General features: G+C 39.8%; 1 protein-coding gene across 17 annotated transcripts in view; it reads right to left on the bottom strand.

The window, feature by feature from the left end:
* Nucleotides 1–21,971, bottom strand: part of Unc80 (unc-80 homolog, NALCN channel complex subunit) — a 178,232-nt gene that overhangs the window by 138,865 nt on the left and 17,396 nt on the right. For all 17 annotated transcript variants that reach the window (XM_039084598.2, XM_063268134.1, XM_063268135.1 and 14 more), the window contains exons 7-13: nucleotides 21,740–21,879; nucleotides 11,034–11,295; nucleotides 9,771–9,905; nucleotides 7,958–8,174; nucleotides 7,146–7,286; nucleotides 4,283–4,551; nucleotides 2,882–3,274 (exon numbers count right to left, since the gene is read on the bottom strand). In XM_039084598.2, coding sequence (XP_038940526.1) covers nucleotides 2,882–3,274; nucleotides 4,283–4,551; nucleotides 7,146–7,286; nucleotides 7,958–8,174; nucleotides 9,771–9,905; nucleotides 11,034–11,295; nucleotides 21,740–21,879 — 1,557 coding nt within the window. The remainder of the gene's footprint in view (nucleotides 1–2,881; nucleotides 3,275–4,282; nucleotides 4,552–7,145; nucleotides 7,287–7,957; nucleotides 8,175–9,770; nucleotides 9,906–11,033; nucleotides 11,296–21,739; nucleotides 21,880–21,971) is intronic.

Raw genomic sequence — 21,971 nt, 5'->3', positions numbered from 1 at the left:
CAGGAATGAAACATTTCTTCTCTAAGCTGATAGCAATGGTGATGGTTAACCTGCGTCAACTGATGGCCTCCCAGGGAGGGGGGGCAAAGCTGACTCTATTAATCATCCAACACCACCTTGCTTGCCTGAAGGCACTCTTTCTCCAGTGGCTAGTCTGGGCACAAAGAAGTAAGGGGGTTGGAAGTCACTTTGCATCCCTAGGCTTTGAAGAATCATCCTGAATCCAAAGAACATTCTGTAATTATGTATTTGCTAAGAAAAAAATGATTTTTAGTTTGGATCCAAATTGCAGCTTCAATAATTAATAGCTATGTAATCGTAGGGCAGCTATTAATATTTAAAACCCGTGCTTTTTAGAAATGGAATCATAATAATACTGGTCTCATAGAGATGCATCTCGTAGATGTTGTGAGGAAGGTCACAACATATTATGTCCACAGTAAGAGAAAAAGCAAAGTATCATCTTTATGCAGATGGCACTGCTGTCCCTCAGAGCCACTTTATGCAGACGAGGATCTTGAGTGACAGGTGAGATTCTGTCCTCACCAGTCTTCTCCCTTGACCGCCTCTGGGTAATGCAGGAACACTGCAGCTGTACGCAGTAGCACCTCGGAACATCTCCCCCTGACAAGGGTTCTTTGGAAGGCTGACTTAGACTTGTTTTAAAATCATCATATGCTCTTTAAAAGCGTTTCTAGTTCTGAAAACTCTTTGTCCACATCCATCTAAGCTTTATTTCTTTAGGACTTTGGATGTCCTTTCACCAGAGACATAAAGAAATCTGGACCAGGCTACAGGCAGAAATCCGAATTATTAAATGATACTTTAAGGTCTTATTATAGGCTACTGGCCAATAAAGAAATGTAAAATAGTGTTTCCTTTCTCTCTTGATTTCCTGTGTTTCTGTTGATTACCAGATTGCAGTTAAGCCCCATTCCACTGAAAATTACAGATGGTTTTAATGTACAATAGACTTTTGTAGATCATAAAGTCTAACTGCAGTTTGATAAGTACCCACATAATATTTATATCTTGGTAGCTTTTTTGGAGATCATAAAATCTGACCTTAAGGTATTCCACACGTGGTAATTTTGAATAAAATTACATTTATAATAGCAAGCTATAAATTTTATGTAATAATTATTATCATAACCGCCTAGTTACAATAGTTAATAATTTATACAATTAATATAGTTAAGATAGTATTTAAGATATTACCTAGACATAACACAAGACTAAGACAGTTCTAAATGGGAGTGAGAATCCAAGAATATTGTAGTAGATTTGTGGATCAGTGTTCATAAATATTGGGAAGATATAAGTAAATTGTAAGATGAAGAAATAGAAGATTAACAGTAAATATGCACCTGTGTGCTAGAGGTAGAAAAGTAGTCTAAGAAAGTACAGTGTCATTCATTTTTATGTATTATAAAACTTTATGCAGAAAAGCAGACAATCCATAGTTTATGTAACAAAATACAGAACTGTTTATAGCACAATTTTTTGCTTGTAAACTCAGTGTGATATGCAGATTGTAACCTGTTAAAGACTTCTCTGGTTTACTTCAACTTATGAACTTCAATTCACAGCTAAAACTGCCAATTGAAATCAGTGTAAGGTATATGAATTTGAACTGCAATGATTTGTATCTAAACAAAAGAAAAGAAATTCTTGATAAACCCACAGATCGGAAGGCATGATGATAAACAGCAAGAATGAAATTCAGGAACATCCAATAAGAAGAAGAAAGCCTCAGGGGCATGGCACATTGAGACAGGAAAGACCTGAGGCCAGATAGCTGTTTCCACACCAAACCTGTGTCAAAATAACACTGCCAAACGCCAGACACCTTGACATCTGTGTTTCTCAACAGTCAGACACCAAAGCTCAGACTCTCCATCTGCTGGTATTCATAGACTGAACTTGGTAGGTGATTTGAATTAAATAAGGTTAGACACTGGTGTCCAGAGCCACTGGAAATAAGTTCATGGAGAAACTAGGCCTCTTAATATTTCTTTGCACCTGCACAAAGTCACCTTCTAGACCAAAAGAAGAGGCTTCTAGACTCCTACAGGCACTGGAATCTTGGGCTTTCCAGTCGCTATAAATAAAAGAAGTATCTCTTGATTGATCTATATGTTTTGTAATAGAATCTGGGCACACTCTCAGGACACTATTAGGTTAGCTCCGCAAAGTTTGAGAAAGAGGCTATCCCTGGAGGCACACTGTGAATAATAACATAGTAGGTTTGAGATGTTATCTCCCAGAAATAAAATTTCCCCAAACAACAACAAACAGAAACAATCAACCACACAACCACAGCAACACAAGCAACAGCCCACAATAACAGTAAAAAGAAAACAGTCGTAACATTGCAAGCTTGGCCTCAGCTTTTGGATTTAGAACCAGGTACACGATGAGATACCCAAGAGAACATGATCGAGCACTTAGGTCAAGCACCTCCCAGCATCCAGAACAGGAAGAAGTACATATTTACTCTTTGCATCTTGCTACAGAAGACTTATTTCCTTTCTTTCAAATATTACTGTTATCTTATGTAACAGAGTACTGCATAGCTGAATATGTATTTGGAGTCCCACAAATCTATACAGCATGTAGTTACTGTTATATGTATGCTGTATGTTCAGCCTGTCATAGTGCCCACTCACGCCTGCTCAGTACTTCATTGAGAGATCCATACCATCATTGCTTTCAGATTCTAGTGAGTTGTTATTCTAATCAATAAATAGCCAGGGAAAACAAAAAAACAAAACCACACACACCCCCATACACACATTTACACACTTACATGCCTGAATGTTCACGTGCACATACAAATTGAAAAGAATGGCTAAGGATACAGCATGTAATCCCACCATACCTTTTCTTGGTTCTTCTCATTCTTCTCATAAGGGCCACCTCCACCGCCTCCTCCTCCTCCTCCTCCTCCTCCTCCATCTCCTCCTCCACCGCTGCCTCCTCCTCCTCCATCTCCACCTCCTCCTTCTTCTCCTCCACCATCTCCAGCTCCACCAGCAGAAGGGGCCCCAAACCCGCTGGTGGAACTTGAAGACATGCCTTTGAACTGGAAGGCCCCCTCACTCGGTCTCTTTTCCACAGACTCATTTTCCTTATTTTCGCTCTTCTTCCTGTTTTTTTCTACACAGGGAACTACACCGAGTTGGAGCAAGCATTCCACAATGTTCAGTGCCACATCACAGATTCGAGAGCTGATGTCATGGTTAAGAACGAGATAAACGGCCTTCAGAACCACCTGCAGAACACAAAGGTAGACCATAGGCCAATTCAGTACCCACAACCCCCTTTCCAAAGGTCGCTTTCTTATTCCGTTTAATCCATTTTATTGCGTTAAATGATAAACTACTAGAAATGGTTATAAATAATTCAGGCAGATGAATTCAAGACATCTAGTAGCTCAATTAAGTCTTCCAATCTTGCTACCAAAGAGATTGCTCATGGAAGTAATGAAGCTCATTGAGTTAATGCAAAAACAATCATTTTCCCAGATGAACACTTAACTGACTTTTTAAATACCAAACATTTTAATCCTCTGCATTTCACTTCCCACAAATAATGAAGAACTACGCCTTCTATACACTTATTCCACAGGACCATCGACTCCCTCAGGATTGTATCATTATTTAACCTTCAATTTTGAATGCACAATATTTGCATGTTTAGATTACAATTCTGTATTGATTTTAATATCTTGAATTATTTGCTGAGCCCAGTTCCATAGGGTGTAATAAAAATGTTGGTGAAATATAATTGTAAAATATAACAACCCTTTCATGGGCTAATGACTATGCTCAAAACAGGCATTCCTGAGAATGCAAGCTTAAATCTTTCAAGGACTTCTATTCATTTTTCCCCCCTGGCTTCACAGGAGGTTCATAGTCCTGGTGATTATGTAACTAAAGAAAAATAAAAGAACTTCTCATTTTTATTGTAGGAAGAAAACCCAGAGGCGTAGCAGAACGCACACTTAAATTTATTTACAAATGTATATTCAAATTCACTAAGGTTTTAGGAAGGTTAAAAACATTCTGAGATAATATCAAATCTAATGTAATATTTGGAGAAAACCAAAAAGTACATTTAAGAGGGTTGCTAGCCTTGTGGGATTTTTATATGGATAGCTTCTTCATTTTCAGATTCAGCAAATATTTCTAAGATATCCACATGCCCACATTACTCAATCTTGTAAAAATTATGCTTAAAAGTCTTTCTAGTCTTCATAAGGAAAAGTACTGCCCCTTACAGAAAGATCCAGCATGCCGTTCTTGTGGACAAAGTTGTTGGTGCCATCGATATGTTCTGTGTCCTCCAGGTAGCTGTAGTTTATGCAGGAGTCTGTGAGGCTTCGGGGCAGGTTGGCACATGCCAGGGGTTCGTGTGGCATCTCTGGGATAGGCACCTGGCTGCAGAGCTTCCTCATGTGTTCACTGAAGAAGTCCGCATAGCCTACATTGAACGACGCTAGCGTGGTGTTGAAGGTCGCAACTGTGATGGTGGAGATCTGAGATCGCACTGGGAAGATGGAGCAAGATCTCAGTTTCCCTTGTGTGGACCCGGTACATCAATTGACTGCCATGCTATATCTTCCTCTGACCACAATCACCACTTTTAAAGATAACTGTTTTACTGTCTCAAAGCTATTCTCAAGTTGCATGAAATGCCATGGAAGCAATGTGATATCTGACAGAGAGTAAAGGTTATAGAGAACTGTGATCACAAGTGTTCTCCTTAAGACTAAAGCTCGACTTGAAGGGGCTCGAGACCCCATATGAACAACAATGCCAAGCAACCAGAGCTTCCAGGGAGTAAGCCATTAACCAAAGACTATACATGGACTGACCCTGGACTCTGACCTCATAGGTAGCAATGAATATCCTAGTAAGAGCACCAGTGGAAGGGGAAGCCCTGGGTCCTGCCAAGACTGAACCCCCAGTGAACTAGACTATGGTGGGGAGGGCAGCAATGGGAGGAGGATGGGGAGGGGAACACCCATATAGAAGGGGAAGGGGGGGTTAGGAGGATGTTGGCTCGGAAACCGGGGAGGGGAATAACAATCAAAATGTAAATAAGAAATACCCAACTTAATAAAGATTTAAAAAAAGACTAAAGCTTGAATTTAAATTTTATTAAGGGTCACTTAAGTTGGTAACATTACATAGATTTTAACGTAATAGTTCACTGATTTATTTGAGATCTTTATTTTATGAGTCTATACCTGATAAACAGACTACATTTTGTTAAACCAATCATCAATAACCTGAGAAAGACACTGATCCCAGGGATGGAAGTGAGGAGAGTGGGCTGGGAGTGTTCATACGGACCGGAAAGAGATAAGAGAGGCCTGGGGTGGGGGCGGGGAGCGTAATCAGAACACATTATTCAATACATACACGAAATTATCAAATGATCGACAAAAATGCAACTCTAAAAATATTTACTTTAATCTAAAGTATTGGGAAAAAGTCAAGGAAAAAAATCTTTTTGTGTTCCAGAGTAATGGGACATCAATTTGTAATTAATTTAATAGGTGCCATTGAATACTTATAATACAGTTTGAGGATCAAAGGGATGAAGGGTTAAAGTTTATGCTCTTATAAGAGCTTAACACTAGTGAAAAGAATAAAGAATTCTGTTCTGAGCAGAGAGTAAGAAGTTGTATGGGTACCACCCAGAGACATGTGTTTGCTCCACAGAAGCCTCCAGGATGAACCAGAGACTGTCAGAAAAATAATCTAGTGGCCTTACAGAGGTTTGACTTCATTTCCTCTGACTTGTAGACACTGCCTGCCTTGAAGGTATAGCATGGAGGTGGGCAAGCAGTGAATGTTGACATTTCCCAGCCTTCGGCTTACGATCTTTTAGAATATGTATGAGTGTTTTGTCCTTGCTCTCCCCCTGGAGGGATGGTGCTCATCAAGTAGTGTCAAACAGCCCCAGCTGCTGAAGCTGTGCGAAGTGTAGCTAACAAGTAGGTTTCTGAGCCATAGAAACGAACGAGTGCTGGGTTTTGAAGATATAATGATGTGGAGAACAATTAACATGGTGAGCTATGGGGCTGTATGTCAACTTGTCAGAAGATAAAGTCCTCTGAGAAGAGGGGACCTCAGTCAAGAAAATGCCTCCAGAGATCAAGCTGCAGGCAAGCCTGTAGGGCATTTTCTTAGTAATTGATGGGGAGGGCCCAGCCCCCTGTGAGTAACGCCATCCTTGGGCTGGTGGTCCAGGATCTTTTAAGGAAAGCAGCGGAGTAAGCCCTGAAGATCAAGGCAGTAAACAGCACTTTGCATCCATGGCCTCTGCATAAAGTTCCTGCCTTCAGGTTCCTGTCCCATTCCAGTTCCTGTTCTGACTTCATTTTATAATAAACAGTGACTTGGAAGCATAAGCCAAATAAATCCTTTCCTCCCCAAGTTGCTTTTGGTCATGGTACTGGCTGGTTTTGTGTGTCAACTTGACACAAGGTGGAGTTATCATAGAGAAATGAAATGCCTCCATGAGATCCAGCTGTGGGGTGTTTTTTTAATTAGTGATCAAGGGTGGGAGGGAATCACTGTGGGTGGTGCCATCCCTGGGTCAGTAGTCCTGGGTTCTATAAAGAAAGCAAGCTGAGGGATGTGAGGGCGATCTGGCTGCAACATCTGTCACCCCATTGATCGCCAGGGTTGAGTCGGCTGATCTGGCTGGCTAGGCGGGTGTCCCCTTCCTCCCTCACCGCTCCATGTGCGTCCCTCCCAAAGAGGACGACCTTCCCCGAATAGAGGGTATACGAGTAGCTGCGCTCCCCTGCTAGAACCTCAAAACAAGCTCTCAAGAAAGCAAGCTGAGCAATGCAGGGGAAGCAATGTGACTGCTTCCTGACCTGCTTGAGTTCCAGTCCTGACTCTCTTTGGTGATGAACAGCAACATGGAGGTGTAAGCTGAATAAACCCTTTCTTCCCCCAACTTGCTTCTTGGTCATGATGTTCGTGCAGGAATAGAGACCCTAGGACAGTTATGGTGTTTCATCAAAGTAATAGAAACCCTAACTGGGACACATGAGTACAAATGTAAGAAATCTGCACTCCTTCCCCATCCTGCCTCTTGCCCACGACCGCTGCAGGACCCACCTTCCTTGACAGTGTTCTCTCCGTGGCTGTTGGAGTGGTCTGGCAGCTCGCTCACCAGGGTGTGGTGGGAGTGGGAGTGCCTGGCGCTCAGGCTTTCCATCTCAGTGGCTGCGTCTGAGCTGCCCCGCCGGGTCAGCTTCCCTGAGTTGGAGGAGAGCATCACAAGAAACTTTTAAAATCTAGAAGATTATCAGTTGAGATTTGTTTCCCTCTCTGAAGGAGAGCAATAAAGTGAGAGGGAGTGAAGGAGAGAGAGAAGCTCAACTAAAATAGGAAGAATTACACTTGACTTGGGAACAGTTAAGGTCAAAATGATTGATGAAATTGCCTGGGATAGGGTCAGCCCCAATCTAAGACAAATGTCAGTGACCATCTGTTGTGGTTCGCTGGCTGTCAGCTTCTGATTTTAAGATTCCTTTCTTAGCTTACCATCCAGGGTGTGTGTGTGTGGTGGGGTGCTTATTTCCTTTGCTTTCCTTATTTTATTAAATAACAGTCAAGTAAAAGTCTGTCTTAGATGAGAAAATGAAAATTAATATACAGAATCCTCTATGACCATGTTTCTGCATGTATAATGATCTGAGTAATATAGCCTTTACTGGATAATCATAGAGGCTTCTTGCATAGTTAATTAAATTATCTGCACTTCTTTGGTTGTGAAAACCCTACTTTATTTCAATATAAGAGCACTCGCATTTGGGCCAAATGAATTGATTAGGATAGATGTAGACTTGGAAGGGATCCTGAGATCCAGGTTCACAAACAGGTAGGTCACTTGGGCTGTACCCTACTGGGAAGATCTTTGTAGTCACCTAAGATAGTGGTTTGCCAGCCTCCTTTTTCAATGCCTCTCCTATCTTCTCCAAGCCCAGAGAAACTGCCAAATGAGAATGTGCTGCGGGTAGGTGAGACATCTAGGTGGTCCTCATGCAGCAGGAATGGTACACCCATTCGTCTAGGTCTCCTCTTCCCCGTGTGGTGGAATGGAATGGAGCCTTTCCTCTCTCGGTCTTCTTTGCGACTTTTGAACTGCAATGAGGAGAGATAAAGGCAGACACAAGGCAAAAGAGCTGTAAGAGTAAATGCAGGACATTTTTGAGGAAAAGGACTCCCAGACCATTATTGGGCACCATCCAATAGATGGGGATAATGTCACAAGGATCTTAATAGAGTGAAAGAAACCAAGCAAAATACAACACGTTCTGGAAATCTTTCTGCAGAATGAGTTTGAGCACTGGTTCTCAAAGAGAAGACCCTGAGCCATGAGCAGCAGCTTCCTTTTGGAACTTGTTAGAAGCTCAAACTTGCAGCTTCACCCTCAGACATATATAACATTTAAAATTAAGAAGGAAAAACCCAGTGATCTGTTTCAACAAGTCCCAAAGTTGCCCCTGATCCCTGATACACACTAAAGGTGGAGAACCACTGGTGTAGAGGGGCAGTGCCTTGAGCCACCCCTTGGACCTGTCTCCTTTCTCTTCTACCTTCCAAGTTTGAGGTCCATCATTCTAGTTAGCAAGGTCACTGTTCACAAGGACAGTCAGAGATAAGGTGCAACAGACATGGGTACAAATCTATCATTCATAGCAAACCAGATCAAGATCAAGGGTGAGTCAGAATTTAGAATGCCTTTAGAAATATTTAGAAATTAAAAGGCTTTAGAAATATACCCATATCTGAATCTAGCTTTCGGCAATTTTGATTACATTATTCTGGGCTCAGGCAGCCCTTAGATTTATAAAGCTATTCCAAAATACCTATGTGCAGCCAAAATAGGAAAATCTCTCCTTTTTATCTATAATTGTCAATGTTGTTAGAAAAATGATGGTCAGTGCCTACTGTTGTATTGTTAATGAGGGAGACACACTCATTATCATTACTTATTAGCAATAAGTTGAGATGATAAGTAAATACTAATGTTTATGTTCTTCATTGACATAATTAAATCATTTTGAAAAAGGGAAAACAAAGCTGCTATATTTAAATGAGCACACATCATCTCCTAGTTGATTGACTCCATTCAATGGTGAAAGAGAGATGATGGAATGGCTGGTCCAGAAGAATGTGAATGTTTAGATAGAAGTCTTGTCTTTGAGGTTGGGGTTAAATTTTAGCAAACTGCCTAACACTTCTGTTCTGAAAAATTCAAAGAATAGGGTCTCAGTGGATTAGGTAAAAACTACTTGTATAAAGTATTCGATAAATGAAATGGAGACATGGGAATGAAAACTAGCATCAGCACACACTTGCGACCACTGAAGCACATTGCATCATGGCTGTGGGGAACATCGAGAATACAACACATACATACACACATACACACACATACACATGATTACCCACACATATACATATATACATAAGCAGATACATACACACACACATAAACATGATCACACGCACATACACACATATACACACATACACACACATGTACCACATAAGCACACACACATACACACACACAGACACATACACATTTGGTTACAGAGTCATGCTGTGAGTCACTGTTACACTTAGGAGCTAGTATTCCCTCCCTTTTCTACCCTGTGCCCTGTGGCGGATCAAGAGACAGCATGCTCCTCTGGCTTACTAAATCACTGACATATCAAAATGCATACTCACCTTCTTAAAAATGTTCATGCCCAGGTCTGAAGACAGATCTGGGACTGCAGATCTTCGGAGATTGGTCAAGGAGACTTTGGAAAAAGCCTCGGGGCTCAGAGATTTTTCTTCTTCATTACACTTCATGGTGAGATCCTTAATAAACAACAAACATAATGACTCAGGCCATCCCAGTACTTATTTTATTGAGGTGTTATCTTTTCAATGGAGCTATCCCTGCCGCTTTGAGAGCTATAAACTTTTTAACTTCCATAACTGATCCAAATTCTGCTTTGAAAGACACATTTCATATTAATTTTAACTTCTGTTTGCAAATTTTAACAGTGAGGCCATGTAGCCCTGGATCCAAAATACTAAGAAAATAGGGAATTTAATTATATATATATATATACATACATATATATCTATACATATATATACATACACATATATATGTATGTATATATATAAAATTAAAACATTTTATATGACACATTTTGATCATTTTCTCCTCCATACTCACTGAGATCTTCCTGAGCTGAGAGTTTTTTAGATAATAACTTACTAAAGGAGGTGCTCATTATGACAGGACATCTACTACCAAAGCAGTGTTTATATTTAGAATGTGCTGGAAAACATTTTCAGACCAACCCACTCAAGTTTAATCAGATGGCTGAATGCCCTGCAAGCGAATCATTCCTCTGTATTTTCATAACGTGGATCTGATGAGAAAGATGAGAAGAACGAGTGCTTGATTGACCTGTGGGCATCACTGGTCAGAATGCAACCGTCATAGGAAGGTTACCAAATCAGGATGTATTCAGATTACTTCTCTCAGTAGCCATAATAAATGGTAAGCCTGTGTATCAAAAGGTAATGTTCCCGATGGTGGCTTTGAGACTCTTAAGATTTTGAGTTACGCAAAAAAGTTGAGAAACATTCTGTAAAATGCTAATGCCCTGATAATAGTCATTACCAGGTTGTATGTCAGAACCCTATTCTAACTGGTTTCCTGATTTTCCAGGAGACATGATTTTCAATGTTTTGGATAAACAAAGGCTCATATTAAATTAACATGCACAGAATGGACACTTCTGCCAATGGTGACAAGAGAGCTGAAGAGCTGCCAAAGGTTCTAGCCATGCACCCGAAGGGAAGGAGAATTGCAAGGAGCTGGTCAGCGAGCAATTTAAGGCAGGGAAACCGTAGGAGCTTGAAGCCAGGAGATAAACAGAAAATGCTGACACTGATAGCGCAAGCGACAATGGACCAGGTTCGTCTTACTTGAGTCTTGTGGGTGTTCACTAGCGAGGGAGCTGCTGCCACCATTGAGCTACTTCTGGGCCTAGGCAGGAGAGGAATATCTGGATCTGGGGCCTTTTCTGGTTTCTCTTCCAGCATGTGTCGAAGCCTTTGTAGATAGTACATCAGGGACCACTGAGTGCCTTCCTCAGACCAGTGGGGCTGGAGAAGACAGCGGAGAACGGCAACATCGAAGTAGGTGGCATAGCGTGACCTCTGGCACGGTGGTATCACAAGAGAGGCCCTGCTCCCAGTGATAGAGAGAAGATGATTACAGGGACAGCAGGCCTTCCAAGGACAACACAATCCAGTAAATCCACTTTTTTGTTCATTCACTCATCTCCTGCAGGGCTCACTCTACAGACCATGTGCCCCGACTAGTCCTCTCTACTTTTGTTAAGCATTTCTTGAAAGTAGACACATTGAGAGTTTTGAAGGATTGTAAGAAATTAGCAATTTAAAAGTAAAGTTGGCTCAGGAAGACAAACTGGTATTTTAAGTTAAAGGGAACCACACCCACAAAGGTATTGATTTATAAAAGAATCATGAGTTGGGTTTGAGCATCCTATGTTGGTGGTGATCAGTAACTTGGGAAGTGGGCAACAATGATAGACAAAGACAAAGGCATGGATGGGATTCAAGTCATGATGTTTCTTGAACTATAAGGTTTGACGAAAATAAAACAGGATGATGGTTTTTATATTTACTGAATGGAGCTATTTAGGTTTAATAGTGAAAGTATTATGTAATAGAATTAAAGAAACAGAAATATTCTAAACAAACTGTCTTACCATTATGAAAATGAATATTGAAAATTCTTGTTATATAACTATGCATAAGTAACTTAAAAATTCTCAAAGTTCTGGAATGCTATTATTTCATTTAAATGCACGATATGCTCATTAACTAATAATCAGCTTACTAAAGAATATTTTTAAAATTGCTTATATTAATATATTATATAGATATCTTAGGAGCATTAGAATTAATGGTTTTGTCTTTCAAAATTAATATTTGAAATCCCAATGTGCTAGAAATTAGGGGTGGGCATTACTGAGCCACAAGTCTTCACTTCTAGGTATAACACCGTGTAGGAAAAGGATTTCTGAGTGCTCTCTTGCTGTCTTCCTATCACATCGGAGCATCAGAAGTCAGCAGTCTGAATCCAAATGCAACCATCCTGATGCCATGATCTTAGACATGCAGCCTCCGGGATTGTCAGCAATACATGTCTCCTGTTTAGAAATCACTCTGGCTATGTCACAGCAGCCCAAATTAGGACAGCCATAGGTGCAAAAGTCTTTCTTGCAGAACATAAGGCACAGTAAGTATAACAGAAAGTAAATGACCAAATTAAGTCAGGTTTCTGGGAGCTGAAGTCACCTTGGATCTAAACTGGAAGTTTAATCTTCAAGCACCATCTTCTGAGTTAGATGATGCAGAAAGAAGGTTTGACAACCCTACCCCACACCAAAAAGTAGCTTCTTGAAAAAAAGAGTGCAGCCACTGAGAGTACGGGTAAGGTTCATGAACTTCTAAGGCACGTATTTTGGGGATTTCATTGTCTGCCTGTTTGTCTGAGACAGGTCTCCCTATGAAGCACAGTCTTGTCTGAACTCTTGATTCCCCTAACACCGCTTCCCAAGTGCAAAGATTATCAGCATGTCCTGGACATAAGATCCATAACTTACCAGTGGTTAAAATTACCAATGTAATGGTACAGAGGCACAGAGTTAGCCTGCTACTGAGAGCAAATAACAGGGAGTAGAGATTTGTGTGTTTGGTGGAACATTTGTTCTACTTCACAGTTTCATCAAGAATCACAACACACACACACACACACACACACACACACACACACACACACACACACACACCTGAACATTATAGAAATATTTCTAAAAAATAAAAGCCCAGGTCATATCTGGTACCCTGTTTATGATTTTCACATCCCTTTCTACTACTCCCTTATCAAAGTGCCTGCCACATTGTTGTTCTTACTATCATAACTAACATCCTCTACTGTACTGAGTAGCAACATGTGTATGCGCATGCGTGAATGCATGAATGTGGGTGCTTGTACCATTGCGGGTGTGCAGATGAGAAGACAACTTGTGGCCATCAGTTCTCTCCTACCAGGCAGGTTAGAGACATATACTTAGGTTGTCAGTCTGGCATGCAAGTGTTCTTAACTGCTGAGCCATCTCACCAGCCCTTAGAGCTGTAGTTGAATATTCTGAGTAGTTTAACTAGAAAGTAAACAACTAAATACAAAAAGTCAAGCACTTTGGATGCCACCCACTAAATTACTAACTGGGGTGGAAATCATATTGAATATGCTTTCTATAATACCCTGAATTTTCACACACAGGGATTGGGAAGCTACCAATTGTCTGATCGTCATCCACAGGCCAATTTTAAATTCATTGTAGAGTCCTATAGATTCTTTTTCCAACTACTCCTCATCAGGTTTACCTGTAGACACCATTCAAGTGCTAGTGGCCCACACAACTCACCAAGAGAATCGCAATCACATCCTTCAAATCTCCTTGTTTCTTTTGTTCTCTATACCTGGAACATTCATTCTTCAAATGAAATTGAAAATCTATACAGTATCGAACCAAGTCTGTTTGATGTGTATTGGGATTCATTTTCTGTATGTTTCATTTTCCTCCCATGCCTCCTCCTCCTTCTTATTGTTACAGTTGTTTTGTTTTTGAGATAATTTCTCATGTAGTTCAGGCTGCCTTCCAACTCACTAAGCAGCCCAGCCTGGACTTGAACTCATGATCTTCTTGTGTCAGTCTCTTGAGTGCTGGGACAACAGGTGTGCTATCCCATGCTATCTATTCCAGTCTTATTTTCTATTATGCAGGTGTACCAGCTGTTAGTGTACTGAATTTCAACTAAAATTAATTAATTCAAGGTAAAGGACCTCTCTCATATTCTTTTCAGTTTTTCACTGGGTGTTTTATTACATTCGGAACCTTGACTGGTTATACCTTCAGCACCTGCTGGAGGGAAAGCAATAACCTTGACTTTCATTTCTAGACCTTTTCTTAGAGACTTATTTTCAGTATTCTCCCCTCCCCAAACCCCATTTATTTTCCTTAAGGAATCATGATCGAACTTATTCCTCTAAGCCTGTCATTTACACCTAAGTTAACAAGAATTCTTTCCCATGTTAGATCTGCAAAGAAGAGAAAAATGGGAGGCCTGCTGGATACCAGCTGTGTAATTTTAGGTCCCCAAGCCTTCGCGACAGTCCTCTAATTTATACGAGTCAGTGAAAGCCATTATTTTCTTGACTAATCTTCCGTGATGAAGGCAGATATCAGCAGGTCAGAAGAATTACTTCCACCCTAGAGTAGCTATAGTTATCATAAACTGTCTCCTTCGACATCGTACCTTAGAGTTCTCGAATTTTATAGATTTTATATTAGATAATCTCTAAATTTTCCAAATCCCTGGGACATTATCCCTATGAGGTTCCAGTGGACCATGAAAGTCCCCAAGGAACACATGAAAGAGGAAAGATGTTAAGAAAAAGAACATCAGGGTTGCCCCTAAGATTTCCTAAACTAAAATTTCTAAGGGTCAGGCCCAAGAAGTTTTGTCCAGATGTTCCAGTATTCCTTAAATCCTTTCATAATTTTGGATTTGTAGAACAGTTGTCCTAGATAAACATGTAAAGGATGATTTCTTATCTACTAGCCCAACAGTCAAAATAACTACTAGATGTACACACCATTATTGGGATTCTGTATTGACAATGTCATGTATCAAGACACTGATTTGTCTTTCTCTACACACTGAGTTTAGTCTACTGAAACTAGTAACTTGTGAATAATTCCTCCTCCTCCCCCTCCTCCTCCTCTTCCTCCTCTTCCTCCTCCTCTACTTCCCCCTTCCCTTCCTCCTCTTCTTCCTCCTCCTACTCTTCTTCTTCTCCTTCTTCTTCCCCTTCCCCTCCTCCTCCTCTGCCTCCCCCTTCTTCCTTTCCTTCTCTTTCTCCTCTTTTTCTCCTCCTCTTCCTCCCCTTCTTCTCCTTCCCCTCCTCTTTCTCTTTTTTCATCATTTTTTCCTTCTTCTAGCAGAGTTTGGCAGTTCATTGATTGGATGAGGTGCTGCAGAACAGCAAGACTCCATGGATATGAATAAGTTTGAGACTAAAAACATATCCCTAGCTAGGGTAATCACAGATTCACATTTTATCTGTTTGATTTGGAGTAAACTCTATTTGAAACTGAAGGATGCTAAGGGGAACTTGGGCTGACCTGGGAAACAGGTATGGCCTCTTTAAAAAGGGCTTTTTCTTGCTCCCACGTTTGCCCCACCTTCACCTCTACCCCCACCCCAAGAGACTGTTCCTCTTACAAAACTATTCAACAGGGAGAATAGAGACTATCTAAGGGAGGAAACCATGCAAAACCAATCAAGGAGACATAGGTCCCCAGGAACCTTTAAGAAAAACCAAACCTAGAGACCCTGGGTGAACTCCCACATCTATGGCCTCTCCTCACCTTCTTAATATGAGATGTTTACATCTTCTAATAATGCTTGCCCTTTTCCCTTCTCTGTGGTTAGTGTTTCTCTGCTTCATAGTCAATGTGTTCACGGCATCAGTTACCTCAGGATCTATCTGTAACTGTTATTTTCTATTTGGTACCCTGGGATCTCTACTTCCAGTCCTTCTGGTTGCCATTTTGGTACCTCCTCTTGCCCAGGTCTGTAACTGTTTCTTTCATGCCAAGACTCTAGGGATCTCTGCTACTTTCTTATTCTCTGGCTCTGGTCTCAGTTGCCACATACCCTCAGTGGCCCCTAGCTCTCCAACTCTCACCTCACTTTCTTGTCTGAGCTGGTCCTTTTTCCTGGAAATACAATTGGTTTTCTATCCCATGGAAATAATTCACAGGTACCCAAAAATGACCATCCCACAATGACCTCCTGAAAACAACAACAACAACAACAACTAACAGACAATTCAGTGGCAAGTAATTAGAACCTCATATACCTTTACATTTTCTTTCAGTTACTATATTATGTAACTTGAAGTGTGAGTTCTGCTGGTTGGAATGGTCATTAAAAAGTAAAAATGATAAAGTATTTTATCTAGAACAGCATTATAACATGCAATTAACTGGTCAGTGGAAATTAAAAGCCATTTTTATTAAATTAAACCTTGAGAGAGTAGGAAAATATGAAAATTTCATGACTGAATATGAATATAATTTTACTTATAAATGAAATACATGGAAAATTGAGGAGAGGCTCACAGGGAAATTAATGGCATTTATTTACCTAATGGCCACATGGAGGAGTACTTATTTCTCAATATTTTGAGTATTAATGTAGAATTATAAATATGATTTTGTAAATATATTTAAGTGTTTCTATAGTTATTTGTACACAATAAGAAACTATGATGAGAAAAGCCTTTCACAAAAGTCAGACTGCTTTAATCTATTCCCAGCCAAGTACAGATTTGGGAAACCAGGTTATCATTAACTAGTACTGAAAGACGACACTAGAACAACTGAATGCAAGTGACTAATCTGGGAGTAACAGTCTGTGATAGCAGAGAAATGTGGGAATCAGTCTGGACCCTCTGCAGCATTTAATGAAGCATGAATTATGCCTATGCACATGGTAATTAAAGATGTAATCTTACATTAATTTTAAAAACTAGCTACTTATTCACTGATTGCAGCATGCAGGAAAGAATAATGCTGAGTTCAGTCAAGGTCAGAGCAAAAGCCCCAGTGAACTGGATTGGCTTGATGTAGGTAGACAGCTTTCGTTGCTAGGATATTTGCACGGCTTTGTTATTAAGGCTCTTTCTTCAAGTTCAATAAACACAAGAACTCCTCCAATGGAGATACATTAACACAAGCATTTGCTAAGCGGTCTCACTTGTGCATAATTTCCATGGTAACCAGCCACTGTCTCTAGGCAGAGAGAAGACAACTCATTTTTTCCAGAGTGCCACAGGTTCATGTCTAACTCACATAATGTGGGTGTTTTGTGCTATGAAAATGTGTGTGTGTGTTTGTGTGTGTGTGTGTTTACATTAAGAAATACATATTGATGGACAATTACACATAGGTGGGCAGATAAATGATAGAGAGATGGCTCAAGTATAGTAATATCAGAAAACATCCTTTCACAAATAAGAATATGGGAATTTAGAGAGCTTTGTTTTTATACTTAATCAGATTAGAATCAATATAGTTTGAATTTCACGGAAAGGAACTTCATTTTCTGCTTATACTTACAATCTCTAATGGTCAAGAAAACTATGCAAGAAATATAATATGAATATTTTATAACCTCAAGATTTGCTTGCATACTGGTTTTTATGACTTTATAAAAGTATCTGGCTTCAGTGTATACTTCAAAGAAATGAGAGACTACTTCTTAGATTAAATCAAATTAAACACTTTGGAATAAAAAAAACTTGTGGAAGAGACATATTCAACAACTGATGAAAAATTAATAATAAAATGTATAGTGGATAAGATGATAGTGACATTATCATCAATACTGTTTGTTGCAGCTGGCCTATGAAATAGTTCCCAATGTTCTCTGCCTCCCATACTTTACCACGGTTGGATATTGTAATACACAATAGAAGGGACAGTCTGTAACTTTCAGAGTGTGTTGAATAAGAGCACCTATATTGGTGTTCTCTGTCTTGCATAATTTGTTTGAAGAGAAGCCAGTTTCCATGTTATGAGTGGCCTTAAAGAGACACCTCAAAGCTGAGGAACTGAGGCTAACCAAACAGACTTTGGTACCAGATAAAACCTTAAACTCAGAGAATGGTTGTAGAACCCTGAAATAGGAATAACCCTTAAAAAGAAATGAGGAATATGATTGTTTTTTTAATACAAATTTTCTCCACAGTTTGTACAGAAAACTTTTGAACCTTGAGAAACCTGCTGGTAGGCTTCAGAGGGAGTAAAGGAAGCTGCTGGAACTAGGGATGAAGGTTTTTGCTGTGTATAAGTAGGACTGAGTTTACATTGGTATGGACGTTATACAAAAGTGCCCAACAAACTAGGTGACCCAATGAAAGAGATGTCCTAATAAGGTCTAAAAGACCTTCTGATTTCTTTTTGCTGGCTATAGTAAACGAAAATAGAGGAGAGAGAAATTAAAAAAGAATTATTAAAGATGTATAATATGAGACATGATAATATTAGAATTTCCCAGATTTTACAGAGAACAGATAATAGCTGAATGCAAAAATAAAATCCAGGGAACTATTGGATAAACAGAATCTATATCAAGCCAAGAGTGAAGATATAGACTCACTTGTTAAGACTTCAAAATAATCTAAGTCATATTTCAGAATACTATTGAATCTGACAAAGGCCCTCTACAAACCTTGACAGTGTGCTTCAAATATATATATGTTTATATTTATTGTATATTTATATAACACACATTTATTTCTACATATTTGCATATGTACATACATATACACATATATAAGTCTATTATCCTCATCTGTTATCTATTATATAATATAATATATATGGTATCCACTATTTAATTTTACATTATCTATTACATAATCTCATAGTTTATTATCCTCATATGACATTATCAGTTTATAATTATTTTTATACATGCATATATAATGCCTTATAAGAAAATCAGATGATTATTCTTTCACAGAAGCCTAAGACAGAGATTGGATATCCAAATGTGGATTATGTCTATTCCACTGGATCCCAGTAAGTTTCACACTGAACCTACAAAAACTTAAACGGCATTACATTAACAAAAAATACTTCTGGAAACATTAAAAATTGAAAGTAGGCTCACAAGCCCTGTCTCCCAAATGTTAATTGCAGGAAATTAGCTGTGAACATGTGTTGCCTTTCTTGCAAAGAGAAAACTGATTTTGAGGATAGAACCAGCTCATAAGGAGAAGCCAGTTGCCACAGCCAGGAGTGGACTGCATTCTCTCGGAGAGCCTCCCACACTTACTACTCAACATCAGAACTACTACAAGCCAGTGTGTCCCACCTCATCCCTTTCTGCAGCCATGCACACTGCAGGTATGTCTTATGCCTATTTTACCACATGTGGTTACACATCATTTGTCTCTTTAGGTCATGGGCAGTTGGGAGCAGTATGGTTCCTCAGTGCACATGCAGTGAATAAAAAGACCATGCATACAACACTAGACACAGTTGCAGAAATCTAAATAGGAAATTAGTAAGGATTTGAATTAAATAACAATGAGAAAGGGTGTGGAGGCATTAAGAAGGTGGATATACGTGGCTTGGATTGGGGTGAACCTCAGGTATTTTGGCTAGTTGCTCTAAAGAGCTAGAGGATGAATCTAGACCTTAACTGAGATGCTCCCCTGGAACTTTTAAGGAAGATGCCTGGGTCATGGTTGGGCTGCCTACTGAAATAGAAACCAATGGATAAATGCATATGTACTAAGCCTATGAACACAAAGACGCCAATGTTCTTCTACATGGCTTTTTTGCTTTTAGTAAGTGTAAGAAAGAATTCAAAAGTAAATATACCTATACAATCTGGCCTAGGGCCATGTACAGATAAATCATTTAAAAACTTTCAAAGGAAAAGACAAGTGAGATTACTAGAAGGACACACCTGTGAATCATTTTTTCCTGATAAGATATTTGTATGCAGAATATGTTTAAAAATTCTTAAAAGTGAACATTTAGACACTTCCATTAAAATGTGGGGAAAGTCTGAATTGCCTTTTAATAAGAGTACCTCTGAATAGCTCATACGCATATGAAGGCATCCTTAGGGTCCTTAGCCATTAGGGGAAAGTAAATGAAAGCCACAGTAGGAAACCACTAAGATGACTATAATAAAAACAGAAAAACAATAAAAAATGTTCCTGGGGATACAAAGATTTAAATATTGCTGGGGGAATGTAAAATAGTGCCACCATTTTTTTTCCAGAAAAAGTCGTTTCTTTTCAAATTTGGGCATAAATTTGTTACACAACTCAGCAATTCTACTCATGGCTGTCCACCAATGGGACGGGGACCCATGTTCATAAAAGATTTAAGTGAAGGGCCACAGCAATGCTATTCATAAAACATAAAACATGGCAACAAAGTAGCCACCTGATGATGAGTACAGAAACGTTGATATCTTTGTACAAGCTAATGGTATTCAGCAATAAAGGGGAACAAAGCATTGATGAGTGCAATCAAAGATCCCTCGAAAACATTATACTAACTCAAAGAAGGCAGATGGGAGATACCAACTAATCCATCCCATTTTTACGCAGGGCTGAGAAATGCAAACCAACCATAGAAAGTAGATCAGAGACTTTCTAAAGTCTGTGTGGGAGTGGGGTTCACCACAAGCATAAATGACAGAAATGTTCTAAAATGGATTTTGGTGACAGTTGCACAACTTGGCAAATATATCGAGAAATGATTAAGATTAACTTTAAGAGGTTTGATTTTATGGCATAGAAATTTTAACTCAATTAAAGGACATTTAAAACCTTAATTTAAAGCACTATCACCTAAATGATACTTTCACTGTAAAAAAGAATTACAGACTGTCTTGTGAATTATGGCTCATTAGGTGAAAGGGTTTTCCTTGTGAATCTGGATTTCCATAATTCCATTAGAGAGTTGGAAGATATAGACTAGCTTGGTTCTTGTAGAAGGTATTTGCAGTCACCAAACCCTGATGCTATTGCAGATGCCAAGAAGTGCTTGCTGACAGAAGCCTGATATAGCTGCCTCCTGAGAGGCTCTGCCGGAGCCTGACAGATACAGATGCGGATGCTCGCAGCCAACCATTGGACTGAGAATGGGATCCCAATGGAGGAGTTAGAGAAAGCACTGAGGAGCTGAAAGAGTTTGCAACCCTACAGGAAGAACAACATCAACCAAGCAGATCCCCCCAGAGCTCCCGGGGACTAAACCACCAACCAGAGAGTACACATGGAGTGACCAATGGCGCTAGCCACATATGTAGCAGAAAATGGCCTTGTTAGGCATCAATGGGAGGAGGGGCCCTTGGTCCTGTAAAGGCTCAATTCCCCAGTGTAGGGGAATGTCAGGACAGGGAGGTGGGGAAGGAGTGGGTGGGTGGGTGGGTGTGTGGGGGAGCACCCTCAAAGAAACAGGGGAAATGGGATAGGAGGTTTGTAGAGGGGAAACCAGGAAAGGGGATAACATTTGAAATGTAAATAAAGAAAATATCCAATTAAAAAAAAGGAAAAAAAGAAGGTAAATTTGATATGTTCACAATATAACAGGGAAGACTTGGAAGGTTTAAGGAGTACAGTTGATAATTTCAAAGCGTTTTAGCGACACCCATTTCAACACAGGGATTTACTGATGAAAAGTACCCTTATCCACTACAGCAGAGCCTTAATCACGGCTGCAGTGTAATCTTCTTATACCTTCATTGGGATTTCTGCACTTGGGTATTTAACACAGGCATCGCATTAAACCTGACGTGTTTCCTACTTCTAGCCTAATTTGTTAAAATGGGGAAATGAGGGACATTCATAGCATGTATTTGGAAATAATTTATATCTTGGTTAAACCATACACATAGAAAATACACACATCCATATTTTAAAGAATGAAGACTGTAAAAATAAGTGGAACTGGTAACTGGGCTACGTTTCCTTGTCGATCTAGCGTTCCAGTAAATACCTTGAATGTGATGGGCCTCTTTCCTGGGAGGTTTGGGAGGACAGGCTTCCATCGAAGGAATTTCCCTGACGGCAGACAGAGATGGTGGCCTTAGGTGAGATGGAATCCGCCTGCAGTGCTTCACTGACCACCTCGAGTCCCTTTCGGAGGTGAGACAGTAGATTAGTTCCTTTCCCTGCTTTGAGCACAGTCTCTAGACTTACCTCCTTCACGCACACAGAGTCATACATAT

This window comes from Rattus norvegicus, chromosome 9 (assembly GCF_036323735.1).
Source record: "Rattus norvegicus strain BN/NHsdMcwi chromosome 9, GRCr8, whole genome shotgun sequence".
NCBI lineage: Eukaryota > Metazoa > Chordata > Mammalia > Rodentia > Muridae > Rattus > Rattus norvegicus.
This window is presented reverse-complemented; position numbering and strand designations above follow the sequence as displayed.